Raw genomic sequence first — 26,613 nt, 5'->3', positions numbered from 1 at the left:
ATTTTTTTCTCATTTTTTCCCCATTTTTCCCCATTTTTTCCCCTTTTTTTCCTCCCATTTTTTATCTTTTTTCCCCCTTTTTTTCTCCCATTTTTTCTCTTTTTTCCCCTATTTTTCCCCATTTTTTCTCCCATTTTTTCTCATTTTCCCCCCAATTTTTCCCCCAATCCCCCCCCTAAAATTTTTTATAAATTTATTTTTTTAATTTCCCTTTTCCCCTCCCTCCCCTCCCCCTTTTCCCCCCAAAATCGCCGCCACGCCCAGAAATTTTATTCCAAATAATTCCCTTTTTTTTCCCCATTTTTTCCCCCCCCAATTTTATCTTCCCATTTTTTCCCCATTTTTTCCCCATTTTCCTCCCCCATTTTTCCCCCATTTCCCCCCATTTTTTTCCCCATTTTTTTCTCATTTTCCCCCATTTTCCCCCATTTTTTCTCATTTTTTCCTCCATTTTTTTCTCTTTTTTTCCCCATTTCCCCCCATTTTTCCCCCATTTCCCCCCCATTTTTTCCCCCATTTTTTTCTCATTTTTCCCCCATTTTTTTCCCCCCATTTTTTTCTCATTTTCCCCCCATTTTTCCCCCATTTTTCTCATTTTTTCCTCATTTTTTTTCTCTTTTTTTCCCCATTTTTTTTCCCATTTTTTCCCCAATTTTTTCCCCCCTTTTTCCCCCATTTTCCCCCCATTTTTTTCTCATTTTTCCCCCATTTTTTCCCCATTTTCTTCTCATTTTTTCCCCATTTTTTTCCCATTTCCCCCCATTTTTTCCCCATTTTTTTCTCATTTTTTTCTCCATTTTTTCCCCATTTTTTTCTCATTTTTCCCCCCATTTTTCCCCATTTTTTTCCCCATTTTTTCTCATTTTTTCCCCATTTTTTTCCCATTTTTTCCCCATTTTTTCTCCCTTTTTTTCCCATTTTAATCCCATTTTTTTTTTTCACTTTTTTCACTCTTTTCCCCCCCCAAAAAAAACTCCCGGGAATTCTCCCCGTTTCCCCCTCCCCCCTCCCCGGGGTTGGATTAATTATTGCTAATTAATTAATTAATTTTATTTGGGTCGGGTTTTTTTTTCCCCGCCGGGGTTTTCCGCCGATCGTGGAATCAAAAACGCCGCGAGTTTGGTTTTGTATAAAAAAACACCAAAAAAACAACAACAAAAAAAAAAAAAAAAAGAGAATTTTTCAGGTTTTTTATCCCCCCAAAAAAAATTTCCGAGGGAGGGGGGGAGGGGGAAAAAAAATGGGGGGGAAAAGGGGAAAAAAAAGGGAATTAAAATTTGAAATATTTGGGTTAAAATGGGAATTTTAGAGGGGGAAATGGACAGGAATTGGGGATTAAAAATTGGAATTTTTAAGGTGAAATTGACAGGAATTGGGGATTAAAAATTGGAATTTTTAAGGTGAAAATTAGAGAAGTTGGGGATTTGAAATGGAATTTTTAAGGTGAAAATGACAGGAATTGGAATTAAAAATTTAAATTTTTTAAGGTGAAATGGACAGGAATTGGGAATTAAAAATGAGAATTTTTAAAGGTGAAATTGACAGAAATTGGGGATTAAAAATTCAAATTTAAAGTGGAAATTGGCAGAAATTGGGGATTAAAATTCAAATTTTGAAGTGGAAATTGACAGAAGTAGGGGATTAAAAATTTAAAATTTTAAGGTGAAATTGACAGGAATTGGGGATTAAAAATTCAAATTTTTAAGGTAAAATTGACAAGAATTTGGGATTTAAATTGGAATTTTTAAGGTGAAATTGACAGGAATTAGGGATTAAAAATGAGAATTTTTTAAGGTGAAATTGACAGGAATTGGGAATTAAAAATGAGAATTTTTAAGGTGAAATTGACAGAATTTGGGGATTAAAAATTGGAATTTTTAAGGTGAAATTGACAGAAATTGGGAATTAAAAATTTAAAATTTTAAGGTGAAATTGACAGAAATTGGGGATTTTAAATGAGAATTTTAAAGGTGAAAATGACAGGAATTGGGAATTAAAAATGAAAATTTTTAAGGTGAAATTGACAGGAATTGGGGATTAAAAATTCAAATTTTGAAGTGGAAATTGACAGAAATTGGGGATTTTAAATGGGAATTTTTAAGGTGAAAATGACAGGAATTGGGAATTAAAAATTGGAATTTTTAAAGTTAAAATGACAGAAATTGGGAATTTTAAATTCAAATTTTGAAGAGAATTTTAAAAGTTGAAGTTTTGATAGTTTAAAATCAAAATTTAAATGTGTTTTTTTTTTTCATTTTAAAAATCAAAATTTGACCTGAAATGGCCCAAAATGGAAATTTTTTAAAGGTGAAGTTGGGAATTTGAAAAATCCCAATTGAATTTTTTAAATTTGAAAGATTTGAGTTGAAAATGGAACAAATTTGAGATTTCCACTTCAATTTCAGTTGGGATTTAAAAATTTAAATTTGTAGAAAGGGCGGGAAAAAAGGAAAATTGGGGGAATAGAGAAATGAGGAAGAAAAGGGAAAAAAAAGAGTTAAAAATGGACAAAAATGTAAAATTGATGAAAAGGAGGAAAAATGGAAAGAAAATGAGGGGGAAAAGGGGGAAAAAATAGAAAAAAAGGGTAAAAATTATAAATAAATAAAATGTGGGAGGATAAAAAGGCCCCAAAGACGCGAAAGGGACAAAAAAAGTGAAAATAAAAAGGAACAAATCGGGAAAAGCCAAAAAAAGCCGAAAAAAAGGAGAAAAAAAACAAAAAAAATAACCCAAAATTGCCCCGGAAGCCACGCCCCCTTGGGTGATCCAGCCACGCCCCTCGCGCCGTCATTGGCTGGTTGTAAAGGCTCCGCCCCTTTTCCCGCTGTCCAATCAGCGTTGGGGGCGGGGCCGGCGCGGTTTGAGGCGGAAGCGGCGCCGCGCGGGGGGGGGGGGAGGGGGCGGGGCCAGCGCCGCGATCGCGACAGAGGCGACAGAAAATCCCCCCGGGGCCCCCCCGAGGTCGCGACAGGTCGGTGGTGGCGGCGGGAGCCCCGCGATGTCGCGATAGAGGCGGCGGGGACAGCCCCGGCAGCGGAGGGGACGGCGCGATGTCGCGATAGGGGCGGGGCGAGGGCGGGGCTGGTGGGGACAGGGACACGGCGGGGGGAGGGGTGGGAACACACGGCGGGCATGTCGCGACAGGGGAGGGGTTGGGAGAGCGCCGCAGAGGGGACAAGGACAGCCCAATGTCGCGACAGCGCCGGACGCGGAGGGGGACAGGGACAGGGACGGGGACAGCCCAATGTCGCGACAGCGCCGGACGCGGAGGGGGACAGGGACAGGGACGGGGACAGCCCAATGTCGCGACTCCTCGTGACAAGGACACCGTGACAGGGACACCCCTCTGGGGACAGGGACATGGTGACAGGGACACCCCGATGTCGCGACACGCCCTTGGGGACAGGGACACCCCATTGATGGGACACTTCGGTGACAGGGGCGCCCCCCTGTCGTGACATGTCGTGACAAGGACACCGTGACAGGGACACGCCCTTGGGGACAGGGACAGCCCAGGGACGGGGACACCCCAATGTCGTGACACACCACGGTGACAAGGACACCTGACAGGGACACCTGAGGGACAGGGACATTTATGGGACACCCCCCTGTCGTGACATGTCGTGACAAGGACACCGCGGCAGGGACACGCCCTTGGGGACAGGGACACCCTGGGGTCACCCCCTGGTGGGACAACGGTGACACCCAGGGGTGGTGACAATCGGGACAGTGACACCCAGACAGTGGTGACATTCTGGGGGTGGTGACACCTGTGACAGTGCCACCCTGGGGGTGGGGACATCCTGGGAATGGTGACACTCAGGGGATAGTGACACTCGGGGGGTGGTGGCACCTCTGACAGTGCCATCCCCGGGTTAGTGACACCCTGGGGATGGTGACATCCTGGGAATGGTGACACCCCTGATGGGGACACCCATGGGTGGTGACACTCAGGGGACGGTGACATCCAAGGGATGGTGACACCCAGACAGTGGTGACACCCAGGGGACAATGACACCCAGGGGACGGTGACACCCAGACAGTGGTGACACCCAGGGGTGGTGACACTCAGGAGTTGGTGACATCTTAGGGGTGGTGGCACCCGTGAGGGTGACACCCAGGGGGTGGTGGCATCCTGGGGGGGGGTGACATCCTGGGGATAGTGACATCCAAGGGATGGTGACACCCAAGGAACAGGGACATCCAAGGGATGGGGACACCCCTTACGGTGCCACCCTGGGGGTGGTGACATCCTGAGGATGGGGACACCCAGACAGTGGTGACATTCTGGGGGTGGTGGCACCCCTGATGGTGCCACCCTGGGGGTGGGGACATCCTGGGGATGGGGACACCCAGACAGTGGTGACATTCTGGGGGTGGTGGCACCTCTGACAGTGCCACCCTGGGGGTGGGGACATCCTGGGGATGGGGACACCCAGACAGTGGTGACATCCAGGGGATGGTGACATCCAGGATGGTGACATCCTGGGGAATGGTGACACCCCTGACAGTGCCACCCTGGGGGTGGTGACATCCTGGGGGGGGTGACACCCAGGGGACAGTGACATCCAAGGGATGGGGACACCCAGACAACGGTGACAAGGGATGGTGACACGGGGGGTGGTGACATCTTGGGGGTGGTGACACCCAGGGGACAGTGACATCCAAGGGATGGGGACACCCAGACAACGGTGACAAGGGATGGTGACACGGGGGGTGGTGACATCTTGGGGGTGGTGACACCCAGGGGACAGTGACATCCAAGGGATGGGGACACCCAAACAGTGGTGACATCCTGGGGAGGGTGACATCCTGGGAATGGTGACATCCAGGAGGTGGTGACATTCTGGGGGTGGTGGCACCTCTGACAGTGCCACCCTGGGGGTGGGGACATCCTTTGGATGGGGACACCCAGACAGTGGTGACATCCAGGGTGGTGACATCCAGGATGGTGACACCCCTGACGGTGCCACCCTGGGGGTGGGGACATCCAAGAGAGTGGTGGCATCCTGGGGGTGGTGACATCCAAGGAATGGTGACATCCGGGCGGAGCCACCCGGGAATTAGGACGGGTGGTGGCACAACAGGTGGTGGCACATCCCGGGAACGGCGCCACCGAGGCCGTGGGGACAAGGTGGGGACAATGGGGACACTCTGGGGGCTTTGGGGACACTGAGGGACACTCTGGGGGCTTTGGGGACAATGGGGACACTCTGGGGGCTTTGGGGACAATTTGGGGACACTGAGGGGACTTCGGGGACACTGAGGGGACTTTGGGGACAATGGGGACACTCTGGGGGCTTTGGGGACACTGAGGGACACTGAGGGGACTTTGGGGACAATGGGGACACTGGGGGCTTTGGGGACACTCTGAGGAATTTGGGGACAATGGGGACACTCTGGGGGCTTTGGGGACAATTTGGGGACACTGAGGGGACTTCGGGGACAATGGGGACACTCTGGGGGGTTTGGGGACACTCTGGGGACACTCTGGGGGGTTTGAGGAGAAGGTGGGGACACTGAGGGGGCTTTGGGGACACTGAGGGACACTGAGGGGGCTTTGGGGACAATGGGGACACTGAGGGGGCTTTGGGGACACTGAGGGACACTGAGGGGGCTTTGGGGACAATGGGGACACTCTGGGGGCTTTGGGGACACTGAGGGACACTGAGGGGGCTTTGAGGACACTCTGGGGGCTTTGGAGATACTGAGGGACACTGAGAGGACTTTGGGGACAATGTGGGGACACTGAGAGGACTTTGGGGACAATGTGGGGACACTGAGGGGACTTTGGGGACAATGGGGACACTCTGGGGGCTTTGGGGACACTCTGAGGGATTTGGGGACAATGGGGACACTCTGGGGGCTTCGGGGACAATTTGGGGACACTCTGAGGAATTTGGGGACAATGGGGACACTCTGGGGGCTTTGGGGACAATTTGGGGACACTGAGGGGACTTCGGGGACGATGGGGACACTCTGGGGGGTTTGGGGACACTCTGGGGACAGTGAGGGGCTTTGGGGACAAGGTGGGGACACTGAGGGGGCTTTGGGGACAATGGGGACACTGAGGGGGCTTTGGGGACACTCTGGGAGCTTTGGGGACAATGGGGACACTGTGGAGACCATGGGGACAATTTGGGGACACTGAGGGGGCTTTGGGGACAGTGAGGGGACTTTGGGGACACTGCGGGCACTGTGGGGACAAGGTGGGGACACTCTGAGGAACTTGGGGACAATGGGGACACTCTGGGGGCTTTGGGGACAATTTGGGGACACTGGGGGGACTTCGGGGACAATGGGGACACTCTGGGGGGGTTTGGGGACACTGGGGACACTCTGGGGGGTTTGGGGACAAGGTGGGGACAGTGAGGGGGCTTCGGGGACAATGAGGGACACTGAGGGGACTTTGGGGACACTGGGGACACTCTGGGGGGTTTGGGGACACTGAGGGACACTGAGGGGGCTTTGGGGACAAGGTTGGGACACTGAGGGGGCTTTGGGGACACTCTGAGGGATTTGGGGACAATGGGGACACTGTGGAGGCTGTGGGGACAAGATGGGGACACTGAGGGGGCCGTGGGGACAAGATGGGGACAATGTGGGGACAGTAAGGGGCTTTGGGGACACTCTGAGGGATTTGGGGACAATGGGGACACTGAGGGGGCTTTGGGGACACTGAGGGGGCTTTGGGGACACTGAGGGGGCTTTGGGGACACTGGGGACACTCTGGGGGGTTTGGGGACAAGATGGGGACAATGGGGGACACTGGGGACCCTGCGGGGGCTTTGGGGACACTGTGGAGACCGTGGGGACAATGTAGAGACAGTGAGGGGCTTTGGGGACACTCTGAGGGGGCTTTGGGGACACTCTGGGGGCTTTGGGGACACTCTGGGGACTTTGGGGACAATGGGGACACTGAGGGGGCTTTGGGGACAATGGGGACACTGAGGGGGCCGTGGGGACAAGATGGGGACAATGTGGAGACAGTGAGGGGGCTTTGGGGACACTCTGAGGGATTTGGGGACAATGGGGACACTGAGGGGACTGTGGGGACACCCTGGGGACACTGGGGACAAGGTGGGGACACTGCGGGGACTGTGGGGACAATGGGGACACTGCAGGAGCCGTGGGGACACCCTGGGGACAGGGCCACCCTGGGTTTGGGACACCATGGGGACATGGGACATTGGTGACGAGGCCACCCTGCCATAGGGGACACCTTGGGGATGGGACACCCAGGTGTGCCCATGTCCCTGCGTCCCCCCAGGTGTCCCCAGCTGTTCCCATGTCTGTGTCCCCAAGTGTCCCCAGGTGTCCCCCAGGTGTCCCCAGGTCCCTGTCCGTGTCCCCCCAGGTGTCCCCCACTGTCCCCAGGTGTCCCCATGTCCCTGTCCCTGTGTCCCCCCAGGTGTCCCCAGCTGTTCCCATGTCTGTGTCCCCAAGTGTCCCCAGGTGTCCCCCAGCTGTCCCCAGGTCCCTGTCCGTGTCCCCCCAGGTGTCCCCCACTGTCCCCAGGTGTGGCCATGCTGCGTCACCTGCTGTCCCTTTCACTGGCCCCCACTCGGCTCCTGCTGTCCCCATGTCCTTGTCCCTCTGTCCCCCCAGGTGTCCCCACGTCGCTGTCCCTGTGTCCCCAGGTGTCCCAGGTGTCCCCATGTCGCTGTCCCCGTGTCCCCAGGTGTGGCCATGCCTGCTGTCCCTGCAGCTGGCCCCAGCTGTCCCAATGTCCCCATGTCCCCCCAGGTGTCCCCAAATCCCTGTCCCTGTGTCCCCAGGTGTGTCTCAGGTGTGTCCCCAGGTGTGTCCCCAGGTGCGGCCATGCCGCGCCGCCTGCTGTCCCTGCTGCTGGTCCCAGCTGTCCCAATGTCCCCGTGTCCCCCCAGGTGTGTCCCAGGTGTCCCTGTCCCTGTGTCCCCAGGTGTGTCCCCAGGTGTGTCCCCAGGTGTGTCCCAGGTGTGTCCCCAGGTGCGGCCATGCCGCGCTGCCTGCTGTCCCTGCTGCTGGTCCCAGCTGTCCCAATGTCCCCGTGTCCCCCCAGGTGTCCCCAAATCCCTGTCCCTGTGTCCCCAGGTGTGTCCCCAGGTGTCCCCCAGGTGTCCCCAGGTGCCGCCATGCCGCGCCGCCTGCTGTCCCTGCTGCTGTCCCCAGCTGTCCCAATGTCCCCGTGTCCCCCCAGGTGTCCCTGTCCGTGTCACCAGGTGTCCCAGGTGTCCCCCCAGGTGTCCCCCAGGTGTCCCCAGGTGCGGCCATGCCTGCTGTCCCTGCTGCTGTCCCCAGCTGTCCCAATGTCCCCGTGTCCCCCCAGGTGTCCCTGTCTGTGTCACCAGGTGTCCCAGGTGTCCCCCCAGGTGTCCCAGGTGTCCCCAGGTGTGGCCATGCCTGCTGTCCCTGCTGCTGGCCCCAGCTGTCCCAATGTCCCCGTGTCCCCCCAGGTGTCCCCAAATCCCTGTCCCTGTGTCCCCAGGTGTCCCCAGGTGTGTCCCAGGTGTGTCCCCAGGTGCGGCCATGTCGTGCCGCCTGCTGTCCCTGCTGCTGGCCCCAGCTGTCCCAATGTCCCCGTGTCCCCCCAGGTGTGTCCCCAAGTCCCTGTCCCTGTGTCCCCAGGTGTCCCAGGTGTGTCCCCAGGTGCGGCCATGCCGCGCCGCCTGCTGTCCCTGCTGCTGGCCCCAGATGTCCCTGTCCCCCCAGGTGTCCCATGTGTCTCTGTCCCTGTCCCCCCAGGTCTGTCCCCAGGTGTCCCCAGGTGTGTCCCCAGGTGTCTCAGGTGTGTCCCCAGGTGTCCCAGGTGTCCCCAGGTGTGGCCATGCCGCGCCGCCTGCTGTCCCTGCTGCTGTCCCCAGCTGTCCCAATGTCCCCGTGTCCCCCCAGGTGTCCCTGTCCGTGTCACCAGGTGTCCCAGGTGTGTCCCCAGGTGTCCCCCAGGTGTCCCCAGGTGCGGCCATGCCGCGCCGCCTGCTGTCCCTGCTGCTGTCCCCAGCTGTCCCAATGTCCCCGTGTCCCCCCAGGTGTCCCCAAGTCCCTGTCCCTGTGTCCCCAGGTGTGTCCCCAGGTGTGTCCCCAGGTGTGTCCCCAGGTGCGGCCATGCCGCGCCGCCTGCTGTCCCTGCTGCTGGTCCCAGCTGTCCCAATGTCCCCGTGTCCCCCCAGGTGTCCCAGGTGACCCAGGTGTGTCCCCAGGTGTGTCCCAGGTGTGTCCCCCAGGTGTCCCCAGGTGCGGCCATGCCGCGCCGCCTGCTGTCCCTGCTGCTGGCCCCAGCTGTCCCCATGTCCCCGTGTCCCCCCAGGTGTGTCCCCAAGTCCCTGTCCCTGTGTCCCCAGGTGTGTCCCCCAGGTGTCCCCAGGTGCGGCCATGCCGCGCCGCCTGCTGTCCCTGCTGCTGGCCCCAGCTGTCCCCATGTCCCCGTGTCCCCCCAGGTGTGTCCCCAAGTCCCTGTCCCTGTGTCTCAGGTGTGTCCCCAGGTGTGTCCCCAGGTGCGGCCATGCCGCGCCACCTGCTGTCCCTGCTGCTGGCCCCAGCTGTCCCAATGTCCCCGTGTCCCCCCAGGTGTCCCAGGTGTCCCTGTCCCCTGTGTCACCAGGTGTCCCAGGTGTCCCCCCAGGTGTCCCCAGGTGTGTCCCCAGGTGTGGCCATGCCGCGCCGCCTGCTGTCCCTGCTGCTGGCCCCAGCTGTCCCCATGTCCCCGTGTCCCCCCAGGTGTCCCAGGTGTCCCTGTCCCTGTGTCCCCAGGTGTGTCCCCAGGTGTCCCAGGTGTGTCCCCAGGTGCGGCCATGCCGCGCCGCCTGCTGTCCCTGCTGCTGGCCCCAGCTGTCCCAATGTCCCCATGTCCCCCCAGGTGTCCCCATAGTCCCTGTCCCTGTGTCCCCAGGTGTCCCCCCAGGTGTGTTCCCAGGTGTGTCCCCAGGTGCGGCCATGCCACGCCGCCTGCTGTCCCTGCTGCTGTCCCTGCTGCTGGCCCCAGATGTCCCTGTCCCCCCAGGTGTCCCCCAGGTGTCCCCATGTCCCTGTCCCTGTGTCCCCAGGTGTGTCCCCAGGTGTGTCCCCTGGTGTGTCCCCCAGGTGCGGCCATGCCGCGCCGCCTGCTGTCCCTGCTGCTGTCCCCAGCTGTCCCAATGTCCCCGTGTCCCCCCCAGGTGTCCCCCATAGTCCCTGTCCCTGTGTCACCAGGTGTCCCAGGTGTGTCCCCAGGTGCGGCCATGCCGCGCCGCCTGCTGTCCCTGCTGCTGGCCCCAGCTGTCCCCATGTCCCCGTGTCCCCCCAGGTGTGTCCCCAAGTCCCTGTCCCTGTGTCCCCAGGTGTGTCCCCCAGGTGTCCCCAGGTGCGGCCATGCCGCGCCGCCTGCTGTCCCTGCTGCTGGCCCCAGCTGTCCCAATGTCCCCGTGTCCCCCCAGGTGTCCCCATAGTCCCTGTCCCTGTGTCACCAGGTGTCCCAGGTGTCCCCAGGTGCGGCCATGCCGCGCCGCCTGCTGTCCCTGCTGCTGGCCCCAGCTGTCCCAATGTCCCCGTGTCCCCCCCAGGTGTCCCAGGTGTCCCTGTCCGTGTCCCCAGGTGTCCCAGGTGTGTCCCCAGGTGTCCCCCAGGTGTCCCCCCAGGTGTCCCAGGTGTGTCCCCAGGTGCGGCCATGCCGCGCCGCCTGCTGTCCCTGCTGCTGGCCCCAGCTGTCCCAATGTCCCCGTGTCCCCCCCAGGTGTCCCAGGTGACCCAGGTGTGTCCCCAGGTGTGTCCCCAGGTGTGTCCCCCAGGTGTCCCCAGGTGCGGCCATGCCGCGCCGCCTGCTGTCCCTGCTGCTGGCCCCCACGCGGCTCCTGCTGGCCCTGCGGGGGCTCCTGGCGCGCGGGGGACTCGCGGTGGCCGCGGTGGCCTCGGGGGTGGCCTTCGGCCTCTGGGGGGTGGCGCTGCTGCTGCGCCGCGGGCCCCGCGCGACATTCGGGTGGCACCGCAGGGACACGGCCCCGCCCGGGCTGGCCGATGGCACCTTCGGGGAGCACCGGCACCTGCGGCTCCAGGTGAGGGGGCACGGGGGGGATTTGGGGGTCCTGGGGGGGATTTGGGGGGTCCTGGGGGGATTTTGGGGGTCCTGGGGGGGATTTGAGGGGTCCTGGGGGGATTTGGGGGGATTTTGGGGGGATTTGGGGGAGTCCTGGGGGGATTTGGGGGGTCCTGGGGGGATTTTAGGGGATTTTGGGGGGACTTTGGGGGGTCCTGGGGGGATTTTGGGGGGTCCTGGGGGGATTTTGGGGGATTTTGGGGGGATTTAGGGGGGTCCTGGGGGGAATTGGGGGGTCCTGGGGGGATTTGGGGGGTCCTGGGGGGGATTTGGGGGATTTTGGGGGGATTTGGGGGGTCCTGGAGGGGATTTGGGGGGGTCCTGGGGGGATTTTGGGGGATTTTGGGGGGATTTGGGGGGGTCCTGGTGGGAATTTGGGGGATTTTAGGGGGATTTGAGGGGTCCTAGAGGGGATGTGGGGGGTCCTGGGGGGATTTTGGGGGGTCCTGGGGGGATTTGGGGGGGTCCTGGGGGATTTTGGGGGTCCTGGGGGGGATTTGGGGGGTCCTGGGGGGATTGGGGGGATTTTGGGGGGATATGGGGGATTTTGGGGGGATTTAGGGGAGTCCTGGAGGGGATTTGGGGGGTCCTGGGGGGATTTGGGGGGGTCCTGGTGGGGATTTGGGGGATTTTGGGGGGATTTGGGGGGGTCCTGGAGGGGATTTGGGGGATTTTGGGGGGATTTAGGGGGGTCCTGGGGGGATTTGGGGGGGTTTGGAGGGGATTTTGGGGGTCCTGGGGGGGATTTGGGGGATTTCTGGGGGGATTTGGGGGGATTTTGGGGGGTTCAGGGGGGATTTGGGGGGATTTTGGGGGGTCCTGGGGGGATTTGAGGGGTCCTGGGGGGGTTTGGGGGGATTTTGGGGGGATTTTGGGGGTCCTGGGGGTGATTTGGGGGGTCCTGGGGGGGATTTGGGGGGTTTTGGGGGGATTTGGGGGATTTTGGGGGGATTTAGGGGAGTCCTGGAGGGGATTTGGGGGGTCCTGGGGGGATTTGGGGGGGGTTTGGAGGGGATTTTGGGGGGTCCTGGGGGGATTTTGGGGGATTTTGGGGGGATTTGGGGGGTTCTGGGGGAATTTTGGGGGGTCCTGGGGGGATTTGGGGGGGTCCTGGGGGGGATTTTGGGGGGATTTTGGGGGTCCTGGGGGGATTTTTGGGGAGTTCTGGGGGGATTTTGGGGGGTTTGGAGGGGATTTTGGGGGTCCTGGGGGGGATTTGGGGGGTCCTGGGGGGATTTTGGGGGGATTTGGGGGGTCCTGGGGAGGATTTGGGGGGTCCTGGGGGGGATTTGGGGAGATTTTGGGGGGTCCTGGGGGGATTTGGGGGTATTTTGGGGGGACTTGGGGGGGTCCTGGGGGGATTTGGGGAGTCCTGGGGAGGATTTGGGGGGTCCTGGGGGGATTTGGGGAGTCCTGGGGGGATTTTGAGGGGTCCTGGGGGGATTTGGGGGGATTTTGGGGGGATTTGGGGGATTTTGGGGGGATTTAGGGGGGTCCTGGGGGGGATTTGGGGGGTCCTGCGGGGATTTGAGGGGTCCTGGGGGGGATTTGGGGGGTTTGGAGGGGATTTGGGGGGTCCTGGGGGGATTTGGGGGGATTTTGGGCGGATTTTGGGGGGTCCTGGGGGGGATTTTGGGGGGATTTTGGGGGTCCTGGGGGGATTTTTGGGGAGTTCTGGGGGGATTTGGGGGGATTTTGGGGGGTTTGGAGGGGATTTTGGGGGTCCTGGGGGGGATTTGGGGGGTCCTGGGGGGATTTGGGGAGTCCTGGGGGGGTTTTGGGCCATTTTGGGGGGGATTTTTGGGGGGATTTTGGGGCGTCCCGGGGGAGTTTTGGGGGGATTTTGGGGGGAGGGGCTGATTTGGGGGTGTCCCCAAGGTGTCCCTGTCCCTTTGTCCCTCCTGATGTCCCCTTTGTCACCCCCCGATGTCCCCTGTGTCCCCCACCCCCAATGTCCCCTGTGTCACCCCCCTGTCCCTTGTGGCACCCTGATGTCCCCGCGGTGTCCCCTCTGTTACCCCCCAATGTCCCCCCACAATGTCCCCGTGCCACCCCCCCTTGTCCCCGTGTCACTCCCGATGTCCCCGCGGTGTCCCCCCAATGTCCCCGATGCCACCCTTGATGTCCCCGCGGTGTCCTCTGTGTCCCCCCCAATGTCCCCTGTGTCCCCCCCCGATGCCACCCCTGTGTCCCCTCTCTGTCCCCTGTGTCCCCCCCGATGCCACCCTGATGTCCCCGCGGTGTGCCCTGTGTCCCCCCCCAATGTCCCCCCCAATGTCCCCTGTGTCATCCCCCCCCCAGTGTCCCCGATGTCCCTGGGGTGTCCCCTGTGTCACCCCCCGATGCCACCCTGATGTCACCCTCGATGTCCCCTGTGTCCCCCCAACGTCCCCTGTGTCCTCCCCGATGCCACCCCGATGTCCCCCGCGGTGTCCCCTGTGTCCCCCCTCTGTCCCCTGTGTCCTCCCCGATGCCACCCCGATGTCCCCTCTCTGTCCCCTGTGTCCCCCCGGATGCCACCCTGATGTCCCCGCGGTGTCCCCCTGTGTCCCCGCCGATGCCACCCTGATGTCCCCTCTCTGTCCCCTGTGTCACCCCCCGATGCCACCCTGATGTCCCCGCGGTGTCCCCGCTGTCCCCCCCTCTGTCCCCTGTGTCCCCCCGATGCCACCCTGATGTCCCCGCGGTGTCCCCGCTGTCCCCCCAATGTCCCCTGTGTCCCCCCCGATGCCACCCTGGTGTCCCCGCGGTGTCCCCTTTGTCACCCCCCCGATGCCACCCTGATGTCACCCTCGATGTCCCCTGTGTCCCCCCCAATGTCCCCTGTGTCCCCCCCGATGCCACCCTGATGTCCCCACGGTGTCCCCTGTGTCACCCCCTGATGTCCCCCTCTCTGTCCCCGCTGTCCCCGCCGATGCCACGCTGATGTCCCCGCGGTGTCCCCTGTGTCCCCCCTCTGTCCCCTTTGTCAACCCCGATGCCACCCCCGCTGTCCCCCCCCTCTGTCCCCTGTGTCCTCCCCGATGCCACGCTGATGTCCCCGCGGTGTCCCCGCTGTCCCCAGGGCTCGGGGCTGCGGCTCCATTACGTCACTCGGGGTCCCCCCGGGGCCCCCCTGATGCTGCTGCTCCACGGCTTCCCCCAGAACTGGTCAGTGTCCCCGAGGGTCCCCAGGTGTCCCCAAATGTCCCCGAGGGTCCCCAGGTGTCCCCGAGGGTCCCCAGGTGTCCCCAGGTGTCCCCGTGCCCCCCCTCCTCCTGTCCCCATGTCCCCCAGGTGTCCCCGAGGGTCCCCAGGTGTCCCCAGGTGTCCCCGTGCCCCCCCTCCTCCTGTCCCCATGTCCCCCAGGTGTCCCCAAGGGTCCCCAGGTGTCCCCATGCCCCCCCTCCTCCTGTCCCCAGATGTCCCCAAGGGTCCCCAGGTGTCCCCGAGGGTCCCCAGGTGTCCCCGAGGGTCCCCAAATGTCCCCGAGGGTCCCCGAGGGTCCCCAGGTGTCCCCAGGTGTCCCCGTGCCCCCCCTCCTCCTGTCCCCATGTCCCCCAGGTGTCCCCAAGGGTCCCCAGGTGTCCCCATGCCCCCCCCTCCTCCTGTCCCCAGATGTCCCCAAGGGTCCCCAGGTGTCCCCAAGGGTCCCCAGGTGTCCCCGAGGGTCCCCAGGTGTCCCCGAGGGTCCCCAAATGTCCCCGAGGGTCCCCGAGGGTCCCCAGGTGTCCCCAGGTGTCCCCATGCCCCCCCTCCTCCTGTCCCCAGATGTCCCCAAGGGTCCCCAGGTGTCCCCGAGTGTCCCCAGGTGTCCCCGAGGGTCCCCAGATGTCCCCAAGGGTCCCCAGGTGTCCCCAGGTGTCCCCGTGCCCCCCCCTCCTCCTGTCCCTCAGTTTGTCCCCGCGGTGCCACCGCTGTCCCCAGGTGTCCCCAGGTGTCCCCAGCCCCCCCCTGCTCCTGCCCCCATGTCCCCCAGGTGTCCCCAGGTGTCCCCAGGTGTCCCCATGGCCCCCCTGCTCCTGTCCCCGCTGTCCCCCAGGTGTCCCCAAGTGTCCCCCAGGTGTCCCCACGCCCCCCCTGCTCCTGTCCCCGCGGTGCCACCGCTGTCCCCCACATGACCCCAGGTGTCCCCAGTGTCCTCACATGTCCCCAGGTGTCCCCAAGTGTCCCCAGGTGTCCCCACGCCCCCCCTGCTCCTGTCCCCGCGGTGCCACCGCTGTCCCCCGCGGTGTCCCCAGGTGTCCCCATGCCCTCCCTGCTCTGTCCCCGCGGTGCCACCGCTATCCCCCACATGTCCCCAGATGTCCCCAAAGTGTCCCCAGGTGTCCCCTAAGTTTCCCCCATGCTCCTGTCCCTACATCCCCCAGGTGTCCCCAGGTGTCCCCATGTCCCCCACATGTCCCCAAGTATTTCCAAGGGTCCCCAAGTGTCCCCCAGGTGTCCCCATGTGCCCCTTGCTCCTGTCCCCATGTCCCCAAGGTGTCCCCAGCTGTCCCCAGGTGTCCCCACGCCCCCCCTGCTCCTGTCCCCGCGGTGCCACGGCTGTCCCCCACATGACCCCAGGTGTCCCCAAGGGTCCCCAGGTGTCCCCACGCCCCCCCTGCTCCTGTCCCCGCGGTGCCACCGCTGTCCCCAGATGTCCCCAGGTGTCCCCAAGGGTCCCCAGGTGTCCCCACGCCCCCCCGGCTCCTGTCCCCGCGGTGCCACGGCTGTCCCCAGATGTCCCCAGGTGTCCCCACGCCCCTCCCTGCTCCTGTCCCCGCGGTGCCATGGCTGTCCCCCACATGACCCCAGGTGTCCCCAAGGGTCCCCAGGTGCCCCCACGCCCCCCCTGCTCTTGTCCCCGCGGTGCCACCGCTGTCCCTCGATGTCCCCACGCCCTCCCTGCTCCTGTCCCCGCGGTGCCACCGCTGTCCCCCAGATGTCCCCAGGTGTCCCCACGCCCCTCCCTGCTCTTGTCCCCGCGGTGCCACGGCTGTCCCTCGATGTCCCCACGCCCTCCCCGCTCCTGTCCCCGCGGTGCCACCGCTGTCCCCCAGATGTCCCCAGGTGTCCCCATGCCCTCCCTGCTCTGTCCCCACGGTGCCACCGCTGTCCCTCGATGTCCCCACGCCCCCCCTACTCCTGTCCCCGCGGTGCCACCGCTGTCCCCCGCGGTGTCCCCAGGTTCTGCTGGCGTCACCTGATGCAGGAGTTCTGTCCCCGCTTCCGGGTGGTGGCCCTGGACCTGCGCGGCTACGGGGACTCGGAGAAGCCACCGGACAGGGACAGCTACCGGCTGGAGCTGCTCCTTGGGGACATCTGTGACGTCATCGAGGCCTTGGGGACCCCGGCGGGGACGCCGCGCTGCGTCCTGGTGGGACACGACTGGGGCGGGGTCCTGGCCTGGGAGGTGGCCTCGAGCCACCCGCAGCTGGTGGAGAAGCTGGTGGTGATGGACGCGCCCCAGAGGGGGGTGATGGCAGGTGACAGGGGACACTGGGGACATTGGGGACACTGGGGACATTGAGGGGATTGGGGCCATTGGGGGGATTGGGGACATTGGGGATACTGGGGACGTTGGGGACATTGGGGACATGGGGACATTGGGGACTTTGGGGGATGTTGGGGACATGGGGACATTGGGGGGGCACTGGGGACATGGGGACATTGGGGGGGCACTGGGGACATTGGGGATACTGGGGATACTGGGGATGCTGGGGATACTGGGGACACTGGGGACTCTGGGGACATTGGGGACATTGAGGACATTGAGGGGACATTGGGGACACTGGGAACATTGGGGACAGTGGGGACAGTGGGGACAGTGGGGGCGTTGGGGACGTTGGGGAGATTGGGGACACTGGGGACATTGGGGATACTGGGGACGTTGGGGACATTGGGGACATGGGGACATTGGGGGATGCTGGGGACATGGGGACATTAGGGGGCACTGGGGACATAGGGACACTGGGGACACTGGGGACACTGGGGACATTGGGGACATTGGGGACACTGGGGACATGGGGGGGCACTGGGGACATGGGGACATTGGGGACATGGGGGGCACTGAGGACATTGAGGATACTGGGGATGTTGGGGACATTGGGAACAGCAGGGACAGCAGGGACACAAGGGGACATTGAGGATATTGGGAAGCTGGGGACATTGGGGGGATTGGGGACATGGGGACATTGGGGGCACTGGGGACATTGGGGGGGCACTGGGGACATTGGGGACAGTGGGGACATTGGGAACGTTGGGGGCGTTGGGGATATTGGGGACACTGGGGACATTGGGGGGATTGGGGCATTGGGGACAGCAGGGACAGTGGGGACACTGGGGATATTGGGGACATTTGGGGACATTGGGGACATTGAGGACATGGGGATACTGGGGACATTGGGGACATTGGGGACACTGCGGACATGGGGGCATTGGGGGCATTGGGGGACTCTGGGGACACTGGGGACATTGGGGGATACTGGGATCCCTGTCCCTGTCCCCACGGTGTCCCCATGGAGTCCCCACGGTGTCCCTGTCCCCACGGTGTCCCCATGGTGACCTCACTGTGTCCTTGTCCCCATGGTGTCCCTGTCCCCACGGTGTCCCCATGATGACCCCATGGTGTCCCTGTCCCCACGGTGTCCCCATGGTGACCCCACGGTGTCCCTGTCCCCATGGTGTCCCTGTCCCCACGGTGTCCCTGTCCCCACGGTGTCCCCCATGGTGACCCCACGATGTCCCCGTCCCCATGGTGTCCCTGTCCCCACGGTGTCCCTGTCCCCACGGTGTCCCCATGGTGACCCCACGGTGTCTCTGTCCTCACGGTGTCCCTGTCCCCACAGTGTCCCCCTGGAGTCCCCACGGTGTCCCTGTCCCCACGGTGTCCCCATGGTGACCCCACGGTGTCCCTGTCCCCCACGGTGTCCCCATGGTGACCCCATGGTGTCCCTGTCCCCACGGTGTCCCCTGTCCCCACGGTGTCCCCATGGTGACCCCATGCTGTCCCTGTCCCCACGGTGTCCCCATGGTGACCCCATGCTGTCCCTGTCCCCATGGTGTCCCTGTCCCCACGGTGTCCCCATGGTGACCCCACGGTGTCCCTGTCCCCACGATGTCCCTGTCCCCACGGTGTCCCCATGGTGACCCCACGGTGTCCCTGTCCCCACGGTGTCCCTGTCCCCACGGTGTCCCCATGGTGACCCCACGGTGTCCCTGTCCCCACGGTGTCCCCACGGTGACCCCACGGTGTCCCTGACCCCACGGTGTCCCCATGGTGACCCCACGGTGTCCCTGTCCCCACGGTGTCCCCATGGTGACCCCACGGTGTCCCTGTCCCCACGGTGTCCCTGTCCCCACGGTGTCCCCACGGTGACCCCCACGGTGTCCCCATGGTGACCCCCACGGTGTCCCCTGTCCCCACGGTGTCCCTGTCCCCACGGTGTCCCCATGGTGACCCCAGGGTGTCCCTGTCCCCACGGTGTCCCTGACCCCACGGTGTCCCCATGGTGACCCCACGGTGTCCCTGTCCCCACGGTGTCCCCATGGTGACCCCACGGTGTCCCTGTCCCCACGGTGTCCCTGTCCCCACGGTGTCCCCACGGTGACCCCACGGTGTCCCCCATGGTGACCCCACGGTGTCCCTGTCCCCACGGTGTCCCTGTCCCCACGGTGTCCCCATGGTGACCCCAGGGTGTCCCTGTCCCCACGGTGTCCCTGTCCCCACGGTGTCCCCATGGTGACCCCACGGTGTCCCCATGGTGACCCCACGATGTCCCCGTCCCCACGGTGTCCCTGTCCCCACGGTGTCCCCATGGTGACCCCACGGTGTCCCTGTCCCCACGGTGTCCCCATGGTGACCCCACGGTGTCCCCATGGTGACCCCACAGTGTCCCTGTCCCCACGGTGTCCCTGTCCCCACGGTGTCCCCACGGTGACCCCACGGTGTCCCTGTCCCCACGGTGTCCCCATGGTGACCCCACGGTGTCCCTGTCCCCACGGTGTCCCTGTCCCCACGGTGTCCCCATGGTGACCCCACGGTGTCCCCATGGTGACCCCACAGTGTCCCTGTCCCCACGGTGTCCCTGTCCCCACGGTGTCCCCACGGTGACCCCACAGTGTCCCCACGGTGACCCCACGGTGTCCCTGTCCCCGTGGCAGCGTTCACCGCCCGTCACCCCTCGCAGCTGCTCCGTTCCTGTTACATGTTCCTGTTCCAGCTGCCCTGGCTGCCCGAGCTGCTGCTGTCCCTGGCCGACTTCAGGTCCCCTGTCCCCTCCCTGTCCCCTCCCTGTCCCCCTCCCTGTCCCCTCTGTCCCCTCTGTCCCCTGTGTCCCCTCCCAATCCCTTCCCTGTCCCCTCCCTGTCCCCATCTCCCACCCCAAGGAGCTCCTCCAGAAGTCCCCAGGTGGTGACGCCCAACCCTGAAACTTTGTCCCCCCTCTTTGTCCCCAATTTTGGGCTGTTTGCCACCACCCAGCCCCCATTTTGTCCCCAAATTTTGGGGTCCCGGTCCCCCCAATCCCCATTTCACCCCTTTTGTCCCCAAATTTTGGGGTCCCGGTCCCCCCAGTCCCGTGTCCCCCCTTTTGACCCCAAATTTTGGGGTCCCGGTCCCCCCAGCCCCGTGTCCCCCCTTTTGTCCCCAGCTTTCGAGGTCCTGGCACCCCCCAACCCCCATTTCCCCCATTTTATCCCAAATTTTTGGGGATCCTGCCACGCCCCAGCCCTGATTTCCCCCACTTTGTCCCCAATTCTCAATGTCCCCCAGCCCCGATTTCCCCCCAATTTTGGGTGTCCCCCAGCCCCGATTTCCCCCATTTTCCCCTCAATTTTCAGTGTCCCCCCCCAGCCCAGATTTCCCCTATTTCCCCCCAATTTTCAGTGTCCCCCAGCCCCGATTTCCCCCCAATTTTTGGTGTCCCCTTCCCCCCTTATTTTCCCCATTTCCCCCCAGTTTTGGGTGCCCCCCCCGTGTCCCCCAGCCCCGATTTCCCCCCAATTTTTGTGTCCCCTTCCCCCCTGATTTCCCCGATTTCCCCCCAGTTTTCAGTGTCCCCCAGCCCCCAATTTCCCCCCAATTTTGGGTGTCCCCTTCCCCCCTGATTTTCCTCATTTCCCCCCCAATTTTGGGTGTCCCCCCAGCCCCTGATTTCCCCATTTTCCCCCCAGTTTTCATTGTCCCCCCAGCCCTGATTTCCCCCCAATTTTGTGTGCCCCCTTCCCCCCTGATTTCCCCCATTTCCCCCCAATTTTGGGTGTCCCCCCAGCTCCGATTTTCCACATTTTCCCCCCAATTTTTGGTGCCCCCCAGCCCCGATTTACCCCCAATTTTCATTGTCCCCCCAGCCCTGATTTCCCCTCAATTTTGGGTGTCCCCCTTCCCCCCTAATTTCCCCCATTTTCCCCCCAATTTTGGGTGTCCCCCAGCCCCGATTTTCCCCCAATTTTGGGTGTCCCCAGCCCTGATTTCCCCCATTTTCCCCCCAATTTTCGGTCTCCCCCCAGCCCTGATTTCCTCCCAATTTTGGGTGTCCCCTTCCCCACTGATTTTCCCCATTTCCCCCCAATTTTGGGTGCCCCCCCCGGTGTCCCCCAGCCCTGATTTCCCCCCAATTTTGGGTGTCCCCCAGCCCTGATTTCCCCCATTTCCCCCCAGTTTTCGGTGTCCCCCAGCCCCGATTTCCCCCCAATTTTCATTGTCCCCCCAGCCCTGATTTCCCCCCAATTTTGGGTGTCCCCTTCCCCCCTGATTTCCCCATTTCCCCCCAATTTTGGGTGCCCCCTTCCCCCCTGATTTCCCCATTTCCCCCCAATTTTGGGTGCCCCCTTCCCCCCTGATTTCCCCATTTCCCCCCAATTTTGGGTGCCCCCTTTCCCCCCTGATTCCCCCTTTTCCCCCCAATTTTGGGTGCCCCCTTCCCCCCTGATTTCCCCATTTCTCCCCCAATTTTGGGTGTCCCCCAGCCCTGATTTTCCCCATTTCCCCCCAGTTTTTGTGTCCCCTTCCCCCCTGATTTCCCCATTCCCCCCCAATTTCGGTGTCCCCCGGTGTCCCCAGCTGGTGCGGCTGTTCCTGACCGGGGCCCTGACGGGCATCCAGGACCCGGCGCGGCGCCTGTCGGAGCAGGAGCTCAACTCCTACCTGTTCGGCCTCTCCCAGCCCGGGGGGCTCAGCCCACCCCTGCACTACTACCGCAACCTCTTCGGGTGGGTGGGGCCTCGGAGGGTGATCCCAGTTGGGTTTGGGATGATCCCAGTTGGGTTTGGGATGATCCCAGTTGGGTTTGGGTTCTTCCAGTTGGGTTTGGGATGTCCTCAGTGAGGTTTGGGTGATCCCAGTTGGGTGGTGGGACCCCATTGGGTGATCCCAGTTGGGTGGTGGGACCCCATTGGGTGATCCCAGTTGGGTTTGGGTGATCCCAGTTGGGTGGTGGGACCCCATTGGGTGATCCCAGTTGGGTTTGAGTCCTTCCAGTTGGGTTTGGCTGGTCCCAGTTGGGTGGTGGGACCCCATTGGGTGGTCCCAGTTGGGTGGTGGGACCCCGTTGGGTGACCCCAGTTGGGGGGTGGGACCCCAGTTGTGTTTGGGTGACCCCAGTTGGGTTTGGGTGATCCCAGCTGGGTTTGGGATGTTCTCAGTTGGGTTTGGGTGGTCCCAGTTGGGTGGTGGGACCCCATTGGGTGATCCCAGTAGAGTTTGGGTGCTCCCAGTTGGGTTTGGGTCTTCCAGTTGGGTTTGTGTTCTTCCAGTCCAGTTTGGGATGATCCCAGTTGGGTTTGGGATGATCCCAGTTGGGTTTGGGATGATCCCAGTTGGGTTTGGGTTCTCCCAGTTGGGTTTGGGTTCTTCCAGTTGGGTTTGGGATGATCCCAGTTGGGTTTGGGATGATCCCAGTTGGGTTTGGGATGATCCCAGTTGGGTTTGGGTTCTCCCAGTTGGGATTGGGATGTTCCCAGTTGGGTTTGGGTTCTTCCAGTTGGGTTTGGGATGATCCCAGTTGGGTTTGGGTCTTCCAGTTGGGTTTGGGTGCTCCCAGTTGGGCTTGGGATGTTCCCAGTTGGGTTTGGGATGATCCCAGTTGGGTTTGGGATGTTCCCAGTTGGGTTTGGGATGATTCCAGTTGGGTTTGGGTTCTTCCAGTTGGGTTTGGGTGCTCCCAGTTGGGTTTGGGATGTTCCCAGTTGGGTTTGGGATGTTCCCAGTTGGGTTTGGGATGATCCCAGTTGGGTTTGGGTGATCCCAGTTGGGTTTGGGATGATCCCATTTGGGTTTGGGTTCTTCCAGTTGGGTTTGGGATGATCCCAGTTGGGTTTGGGATGATCCCAGTTGGGTTTGGGTGCTCCCAGTTGGGTTTGGGATGTTCCCACTTGGGTTTGGGATGATCCCAGTTGGGTTTGGGATGATCCCAGTTGAGTTTGGGATGATCCCAGTTGGGTTTGGGATGTTCCCAGTTGGGTTTGGGATGATTCCAGTTGGGTTTGGGATGATCCCAGTTTGGTTTGGGTTCTCCCAGTTGGGTTTGGGTTCTCCCAGTTGGGTTTGGGATGATCCCAGTTGGGTTTGGGATGATCCCAGTTGGGTTTGGGATGATCCCAGTTGGGTTTGGGATGATTCCAGTTGGGTTTGGGTTCTCCCAGTTGGGTTTGGGTGATCCCAGTTGGGTTTGGGTGATCCCAGTTGGGTTTGGGTTCTTCCAGTTGGGTTTGGGATGATCCCAGTTGGGTTTGGGATGATCCCAGTTGGGTTTGGGATGATTCCAGTTGGGTTTGGGTTCTCCCAGTTGGGTTTGGGTGATCCCAGTTGGGTTTGGGATGATCCCAGTTGGGTTTGGGTTCTTCCAGTTGGGTTTGGGATGTTCCCAGTTGGGTTTGGGATGATCCCAGTTGGGTTTGGGATGATCCCAGTTGGGTTTGGGATGATCCCAGTTGGGTTTGGGATGATCCCAGTTGGGTTTGGGATGATCCCAGTTGGGTTTGGGTTCTCCCAGTTGGGATTGGGTGCTCCCAGTTGGGTTTGGGTTCTTCCAGTTGTCTTTGGGATGATCCCAGTTGGGTTTGGGATGATCCCAGTTGGGTGGTGGGACCCCATTGGGTGACCCCAGATGGGTTTGGGATGATCCCAGTTGGGTTTGGGTTCTCCCAGTTGGGTTTGGGATGATCCCAGTTGGGATTGGGTGCTCCCAGTTGGGTTTGGGTTCTTCCAGTTGGCTTTGGGTGACCCCAGCTGGGTTTGGGATGATCCCAGTTGGGTGGTGGGACCCCATTGGGTGACCCCAGATGGGTGGTGGGACCCCATTGGATGATCCCAGTTGGGTTTGGGATGATCCCAGTTGGGTTTGGGATGATCCCAGTTGGGGTTTGGGATGATCCCAGTTGGGTTTGGGTTCTCCCAGTTGGGTTTCGGTGCTCCCAGTTGGGTTTAGGTTCTTCCAGTTGGGGTGTCCCCAATGTGTACCCATGTCCCCCAGGTGTCACCCAGGTGTCCCCTAGGTGTCCCCAGGTGTCCTCCAGGTGTCATTGACGCTGTCCCCATGTCCCCAGGTGTCCCTAAGATGTCCCCAGGTGTCCCCAGGTGTCCCAAGCTGTCTCCAAGCTGTCCCCAGATGTCCCCAAGGTGTCCCCAGGTGTCCCTGACCCTGTCCCTCAGGTGTCCCCAAGCTGTCCCCAAGCTGTCCCCAGATGTCCCCAAGGTGTCCCCAGGTGTCCTCCAGGTGTCATTGACGCTGTCCCCCTGTCCCTCAGGTGTCCCCAAGGTGTCCCCAGGTGTTCCCCAGGTGTCCCTGACCTGTCCCCTCCCCCCCCCGTGCAGGGTCACGCCCATCCCGCGGGAGCCGCCCCCTCTCCCCACGCTGCTGCTCTGGGGCTCCTGCGACGCCTTCCTGGACCCGCGCCTTGGCCCCGCCCACCTGCGCTGGCTCCGCCCCTCCGCCCGGCTCCGCCTCCTGCCCGGCGCCTCCCATTGGCTGCCCGAGGAGAGCCCCCGCGCTCTGGCCAAGCTGATTGGAGAGTTCCTCGGGGGAGGGGCCGAGGAGGGGTCGTAGCCACGCCCAGGATGGGGGGCGGTGTCGAGAGGGGGTGGGGGAAGGGCGGGGCTTGTGGGGGTGGTCCCAACATCTGGGAGGGGGGATGGGACCCCAACATCTGGGTGGGGACGTGGAAATTTGGGTGACGGCCCCAACATCTGGATGGGAGACCCTGCGGGGGTGATGGGGACCCCCAACATCTGGAACGGGGACGTTGAATTTTGGGTCAGGATTCCAACATCTGGATGAGGACCCCAACACCTGGATTGGGGGATGGACCCCCAGTTTTGAGAAGATCCTGGTTGGGACCCCAACATCTGGAATGGGGACATCAACATCGGGATGGGGATCCCGTGGTCAGGGTTGGGACCCCTAACATCTGGATGGGGACACCGAGGTCAGGGTGGGGACCCCAACATCTGGATTGGGGGGGGACCCTGGGGGGTGATGGGACCCCCAACATCTGGATGGGACCCTTGGGGGGGTGATGGGACCCCCAGCATCTGGAACGGGGACCCCAAAATTCCAGCGACGGACGCTGCTTTTCCGGGTTTGGGCGGTGCTTTGTTCTGATTGGTCTGCGGTTGCGTCAATCAAAGTGATAAACCAATCGAGGCGAAGCCTCTCTGTTCTCTGTTATTATTGGCCTGCTTGCCTGTCAATCAGGATTCTGAGCCAATCACAGCGCTGAGGGGACGGGACATTTCCGCTCCTGAACGCAGCACTTCCGCGTTTGGGCGGTGCTCGCTTCCGATTGGTCTGCGTGTATGTCAATCAGCGGAATTGACCAATCGCAGCGGGGCTGGGGTTGGGGGCGGGAGCTGTAGGGGTGGCAATGCGGACAGTGCTCCGTGTGTCCCCTCAGTGTCCCCAAATGTCCCCTCAATGTCCCCCAGTGTCCTCTCACTGTCCCCAAGCGTCACACTCAGCGTCACCTCAGTGTCTGAGGGGACATCTGGGGACACTGAGGGGACAATTGGGGACAGTGGGGGGACAGGAGGCGGCACAGAGGGGACATTTGGTGACAGGAGGTGGCCGGGGCTGGCCGGGGCCGATAGCGCGCGGCTCTTCCTGTGGGGCCCGGCCACCCCCCCTTGGGGACATCCGGGGGCAGGGGGGGGGGGGGACAGGGACTGAGGACACCGTGGGGACAGGGACAGTCTGGACATGGGGACATGCCAGTGACAGGAACAGCCTGGGGACACCGCCCTGGGGACACCCTGGTGACAGGGACACGCTGGTGGCAGTGCCACCCTGGCCATGGGGACACCACCTTGGGGACACCACAGTGACAAGGACACCCTGGGGACAGTGACACTCAGGTGACAGTGACACCCTGGGGACAGTGACACCCTTGGGGACATCCTGGTGACAGGACACTCAGGTGACAGTGACACCGTGGCCTTGGGGACATCCTGGTGACCGTGACACTCAGGGGACAGTGCCAGCCTTGGGGACACACTGGTGACACCCCAGTCTTGGGGACACCGCCCTGGGGACACCACGGTGACAGTGCCACCCTTGGGGGCACTGTGGTGACAGTGACACCCTGGACACCGCCCTGGGGACACCCTGGGCTTGGGGACACCACCCTGGGGACACTGTGGTGACAGGGACACCCCGGTGACAGTGCCACCCCAGCCATGGGGATATCCTGGGGACAGTGCCACCTTTGGGGACACCCTGGGGACAGTGCCACCCCAGCCATGGGGACACCCTGGTGACAGGGACAACCTTGAGGACATCCTGGTGACAGGGACAGCCTGGAGGCCACCTTTGGGACACCCTGGGCTTGGGGACAGCCTGGTGACAGTGCCACCCTTGGGGACACCTTGGTGACAGTGCCACCCCGGCCATGGGGACACCCTGGACTTGGGGACACCACCCTGGGGACACTGTGGTGACAGGGACACCCTGGCCATGGGGACATCCTGGCAACAGTGACACTCAGGTGACAGTGACACCCTGGCCATGGGGACGTCACGGTGACAGTGCCACCCTTGGGGACACTGTGGTGACAGTGACACCCTGGACACCACCCTGGGGACACCCTGGGCTTGGGGACTCTGTCCTGGGGACACCACAGTGACAGGGACACAGTGCCATCCTTGGGGACATCCTGGTGACAGCGGCACCCTGGCCATGGGGACAGCCTGGTGACAGTGTCACCCTGGGGGACACCCTGGGCTTGGGAACACTGCCCTGGGGACACCACAGTGACAGGGACACCCAGGTGACAGTGCCACCCCAGCCATGGGGACATCCTGGTGACAGTGCCACCGTGGGGGACAGCCTGGTGACAGTGCCACCATTGGGGACACCCTGGTGACAGTGGCACCCCAGCCTTGGGGACACCCAGGTGACAGTGGCACCCTTGGGGACAGCCTGGTGACAGTGCCACCTTTGGGGACACCCTGGTGACAGTGGCACCCCAGCCTTGGGGACACCCAGGTGACAGTGCCACCTTTGGGGACACCCTGGGGACAGTGCCACCCCAGCCTTGGGGACACCCTGGTGACAGTGCCACCTTTGGGGACACCCAGGTGACAGTGGCACCCCAGCCTTGGGGACAGC

At 61.5% G+C, this 26,613-nt stretch overlaps 1 protein-coding gene across 1 annotated transcript; it reads left to right on the top strand.

Annotated features, from left to right (window-relative positions):
* The first annotated feature begins 2,908 nt into the window (after positions 1-2,908).
* On the top strand, positions 2,909-24,659 carry LOC132340964 (epoxide hydrolase 3-like). Its single transcript, XM_059872220.1, has 9 exons — positions 2,909-2,974; positions 8,183-8,211; positions 8,768-8,801; positions 10,756-11,009; positions 14,115-14,200; positions 16,199-16,497; positions 19,175-19,275; positions 21,072-21,223; positions 23,826-24,659. Exons 4-9 carry the CDS (start codon positions 10,764-10,766, stop codon positions 24,055-24,057), a joined length of 1,116 nt encoding a protein of 371 aa, XP_059728203.1. The 5' UTR covers positions 2,909-2,974; positions 8,183-8,211; positions 8,768-8,801; positions 10,756-10,763; the 3' UTR covers positions 24,058-24,659.
* The last annotated feature ends 1,954 nt before the right edge of the window (positions 24,660-26,613 follow it).

The sequence above is a fragment of the Haemorhous mexicanus genome, chromosome 34, assembly GCF_027477595.1.
Source record: "Haemorhous mexicanus isolate bHaeMex1 chromosome 34, bHaeMex1.pri, whole genome shotgun sequence".
Lineage (NCBI taxonomy): Eukaryota > Metazoa > Chordata > Aves > Passeriformes > Fringillidae > Haemorhous > Haemorhous mexicanus.
The sequence above is the reverse complement of the archived record's forward strand: the minus strand, read 5'-3'. Positions and strand labels throughout refer to the sequence as shown.

Bases quoted from the DNA above. Each gene is read 5' to 3' on its own strand.
- LOC132340964 (XM_059872220.1), top strand. From the start codon at position 10,764: ATGCCGCGCCGCCTGCTGTCCCTGCTGCTGGCCCCCACGCGGCTCCTG. The intron at 16,498-19,174 runs GTGACAGGGGAC...TCCCCGTGGCAG, and splicing joins CCAGAGGGGGGTGATGGCAG to CGTTCACCGCCCGTCACCCC. The intron at 21,224-23,825 runs GTGGGTGGGGCC...CCCCCCGTGCAG, and splicing joins TACTACCGCAACCTCTTCGG to GGTCACGCCCATCCCGCGGG.